The sequence below is a fragment of the Terrapene carolina genome, unplaced genomic scaffold, assembly GCF_002925995.2.
Source record: "Terrapene carolina triunguis isolate 2854851 unplaced genomic scaffold, T_m_triunguis-2.0 Scaffold231, whole genome shotgun sequence".
NCBI lineage: Eukaryota > Metazoa > Chordata > Testudines > Emydidae > Terrapene > Terrapene triunguis.
Window position 1 is genome coordinate 19,388,949 of NW_020664582.1, and position 3,974 is coordinate 19,392,922.

General features: G+C 64.3%; 1 protein-coding gene across 1 annotated transcript in view; it reads right to left on the reverse strand.

Moving 5' to 3' along the window:
• The window catches only part of LOC113407619, a 13,408-nt gene extending 12,264 nt beyond the window's left edge, over positions 1-1,144 (reverse strand). Inside the window, exons 1-2 of the mRNA XM_026656610.1 lie at positions 992-1,144; positions 227-348 (exon numbers count right to left, since the gene is read on the reverse strand). Of these exons, the coding sequence (XP_026512395.1) occupies positions 227-348; positions 992-1,144 (275 nt within the window). The remainder of the gene's footprint in view (positions 1-226; positions 349-991) is intronic.
• Positions 1,145-3,974: the final 2,830 nt, after the last annotated feature.

The window sequence follows — 3,974 nt, forward strand, 5'->3', positions numbered from 1 at the left end:
ATGGGGGGCAGGTGGAGGGGGAGCACGCGCATGGCTGGCTGGGGGCAATGGGGGGCAGGTGGAGGGGGAGCACGCGCATGGCTGGCTGGGGGCAATGGGGGGCAGGTGGAGGGGGAGCACGTGCATGGCTGGCTGGGGGTTAGGGATGGGAGTGGGTAGAGGGGGAGGGGATGGAGGGAGAGGGGAGGGGGAGCACACTCTCCACTCAGGGTTGCCTCAGCCTCACCCATTCGCTGCCAGCTCTATGAGTCGCTTCATCCCGCTGCCTTCAAACACCCCTTCCTGGGACGTGCCTGCATCGAACACTGCACTTAACCTGAAGGCCGCCTCCTGCCCGGCCGCATTCACCTGGCACGGGGAGAAAAGAGCTGGCTCAGGATCAGGCCCACTCAGGCCGGCGCCCAGCTGTGGCCTCTCCAGCGTGGGGCACTCACGTAGACGGTGTTGTCCCCAGGGCAGTGCACCACACGCTGGGTATGTCTACACTACAGGATTAATCCGAATTTAGATAATTCGAATTTGGGAAACAGGTTGTATAAATTCGATTGTGCGCGGCCACACTAAGCACCTTAATTCGGTTTTAAACCACATTAATTCGGTGGTGTGCGGCCACACTACCCCATTAATTTAAACACAGTAATTCGGTTGTGTGCGTCCACACTAACCCTAATTCGAATTAACAAAATCGATTTAGGCTCTACTCCGTTCGTCGAGGTGGAGTACAGAAATCGATTTAAAGGGCCCTTTAATTCGAATTAACTGGCTCTGTAGTGTGGACGGGTGAAGGGTTAATTCGGATTAAGGCAGCTAAATCCGAATTAAAGTCCTAGTGTAGACCAGGCCGCTGGTCCCCTCTGCGGCGCTCCGGGCAGGTCAGGGGCCGGACCCTAGCCAAAGGGAAAGGGATCATTCACCATGCGGGCACCCTCCTGCTCCCAGGTGCCTGGCCCTAAACCTGGCACCCATCAGCCGCCCGTCCCTGCCCCCTCACCTGACCACCACCCGGAGACGTGTTTCCTTCCTGTTCATGGGAGCCTCCTGTTCGCCTGCTGGGCTCCTGGAAAACAAGCCGTGTGGGGAGTAGGGACTCTGGCGGGCCCGAGAGCCGCCCCTGGGGGAGCCGGGGGCTGTCTTCCTGGGCCATGCTGCCGCTCTGGGCTCCAGCGCCCAGCAGCCCCTCACCAGCTGCAGCATTGGCACTTCCCCAGCTGAGCTCTGATGTGCCAGACCAGCTGCTCAGGTATGCAGTTAACCCTTCCACCGCCAGAGGGAACGGGACCCTTGCCCCTGGTGTGAGGGAATAGGAGACTCCAGGGCCCCCTAGGCTGAAGGGTCTGTGGTCCTTCCCCCTGCCGGGACTGGGTGCCCTGACCGCCCTTAGTCTCTCGGTGGCCCCAGAGAGATGGGGTGGCCTCCCCACTAGCTCCTGCGACTCTCTGGCTTACTGCGCAGCTAGATGTAGTGCTCCATCCCACCGCTCTCCTCTGCAGGGTGAAATCCGCAGCTCTTCGGCTGCCCAACCGCCCCCTTCTCCAGCCAGAACCGCCCCCGACCAGCCTAGAGCTGCCCAAGCAAAACCAGTGCCAGCTCTGCGGTTAAATATTCACCTGCTCCCGCTTGGGGAGCTAGCCCCTCCCCCGGGCTCTTCGCCCCTGGCTTGGAAAGTGGCCAGCTGCAGGGGAGGCTCCCCGAGGAGGGGCCAGAGGGAGAAGGGGGCCAGAGTTTGGGCCCACCTGCCACTGGAAGCTGGCCAAAGCCAGCCCCTTTCCGAGGTACCCAGTGAGAAGAGGGGAATGGCCCCAGCCAGCTCTGGGCCCCGCTCAGCAGGGCGAGGCGAGCGGCTGCAGTTGGAGCAGTGACTGCGGGAACCTCGCCGAGCGGCTGACCAGGGCTGGAGGAAACGCAACGCTGGGACCTGGCACAGGGCAGCCGCCAGGCGAGCAGCAGGGGCACCACGTGTCAGCCAGGAAGGGCCACGACTCGCTGGACCCTCCGTGCCATGAGGGGCCCTGCACACGGCACATTGGCAGTGCTGCGTCCTGTCTGCCGCAGAGAGGCCAGTATCCCGTGGAGCCCTCCTCACACAGATGAGAGGAAGAGGCCTGAAACCCTGCGCCCCCCTCCCCTCTGCACTTCCACCGGGAGCCTTGGCCCCATTGACCCCTTCCCCCCCTTCCCCCTCTGCTCCTCTGGCTGCTTGGTTAATTCACACGGAATCCACCTTCCAGCCCCCTCTGTCCCTGAGCCAGGAACTGACCAAGGCACAGGAGGAGCTGGCCATGCCCGGGCTACGCTTCCACCACCACGTGTGACCAGGGCAGCACTAGCCAATTGGCACTGCAAACTGAGACCAGCACAATTAGAGGCTGAATCCCACCCGCGCCCCCCCCCAGGGGCTGGAGTTAGTGCTGGTGTTTCGTTCAGTCCCAATTCACAGGGCCCTGGGGGAGGCTACTCCAGTGTCATACTCTGGTGCTAGCCATGGATGGCACAGAGGGGCCTGCTCCCTCCAGCTGGCAGCCTGGCAAGAGGAGCACTTGCTATTTATTCCCCAAACAGTCCAGCAGCTGCAGGTCACGTGGCCCCTTGTAAGGCCAAGGCAGTTCCATGCTGAACAGTGTAGGTGCAGACAGGCCTACGGCGTTCCGGACAGCCAACCCACTGCTGACACCATCACGCCACAGAGGAGCCTGCGGGCAGCTGCGCACAGCCTCTCAGCCTCCAGGCATTAATAGAGGATGTGCTGGGGCCACTGGCCATTTGCCAGGCTGGGAGGTTGACAGCCACTTCCCCAGGGCACCCTGCCCTGTGTGCTGCCAGACTGGGCAGGATTTCCCACAGAGAAGCCTGGAATGCGAGCGGGGAGGGGGCTGGCCTGGAGCATGGCCCTGGGCAGACGCTGACGGGTGGGTCCATAGGGAAAGGCGACAGGGGAATATCCTGTGTGGGGAACTGGGGCCAGCCCTGCCAGCACCCAGCAAGGAATTAGATGGGACCTGGCGGGTGCCAGCAAGTAACCGGTGAGGAACCAACCCAAAGGGACGTCTCAGAGCAAAGGGAGGCTCGCAATCAGGGTTTGGGTTGGTCCTCAGCATTCAGCATGTGGCCCCACAACCAAACCTGCTCTGCCTGGGGCCACATATTGCTGTGAGACTCCCTCCAGGCTGGGTCACAGCTTAGCCTTTTAAACTCCAAACCTGCAACCTGCCCCAGGTCTCAACGGGGAAGGCGGAGCCCCGGTTAGTTACCCCTGGGCTCGGGGGAAGGGAGGCGCTGATGCTCAGTGCCTGGGCCCTCCCTTCCTCAGCAACTGGGTCAGCTCCTGGGGCCCCCTTGTCATCCCCCCAGAGCAGGGGCAGGGCCTGGCCACCCACCCCGCTGGAGGAAGGGCTGGGAGACAGCAGTGGGCAAGGGGCGCAACCCAGGGCACTGGGACCTGGCTAAAGTAGCCCCAACCTAGGGAGCCCAAAACAGCCCTGTCCCTGGGGGTGGAGAGAGACGGCGGTGGGCTGGGCTCGCTGGGGCATGTGGCTGGCCTGGGGCGCTGCGCTGGTCCGGGCTGACTGGGAATGGGGCACTGGGATGGGTTAGCGGGGCTGGGCAGGGATGGGACTGGGATGGGCCGGGATGGGGCTGCGGCGCTGGGATCCCCCGACGGGCGCGGCTGGGGGGGAGGGCGCTGGGATGGGCCGGGCTGACTGGGAATGGGGCGCTGGGATGGGTTAGCGGGGCTGGGATGGGCCGGGCTGGGATCTCCCGACGGGCGCGGCTGGGGGGGGCAGCCCGCGGGTGTCAGACGCCGCGGGATCAAAGCCGGCTCGCGCCCGCCCTGGGCGGTCCCAGACCCCTGGGAGCTGCTGGCCGGGGCGGGGGAGCGGAGCGGAGCGGGGGATAAAAGGCCCCGGGAGGCGCGGGGCGGCCGCGCTGAGCCGCAGCCGCGGGACTGGACGGGGCGCAGGGACCCCGGCAGGAGA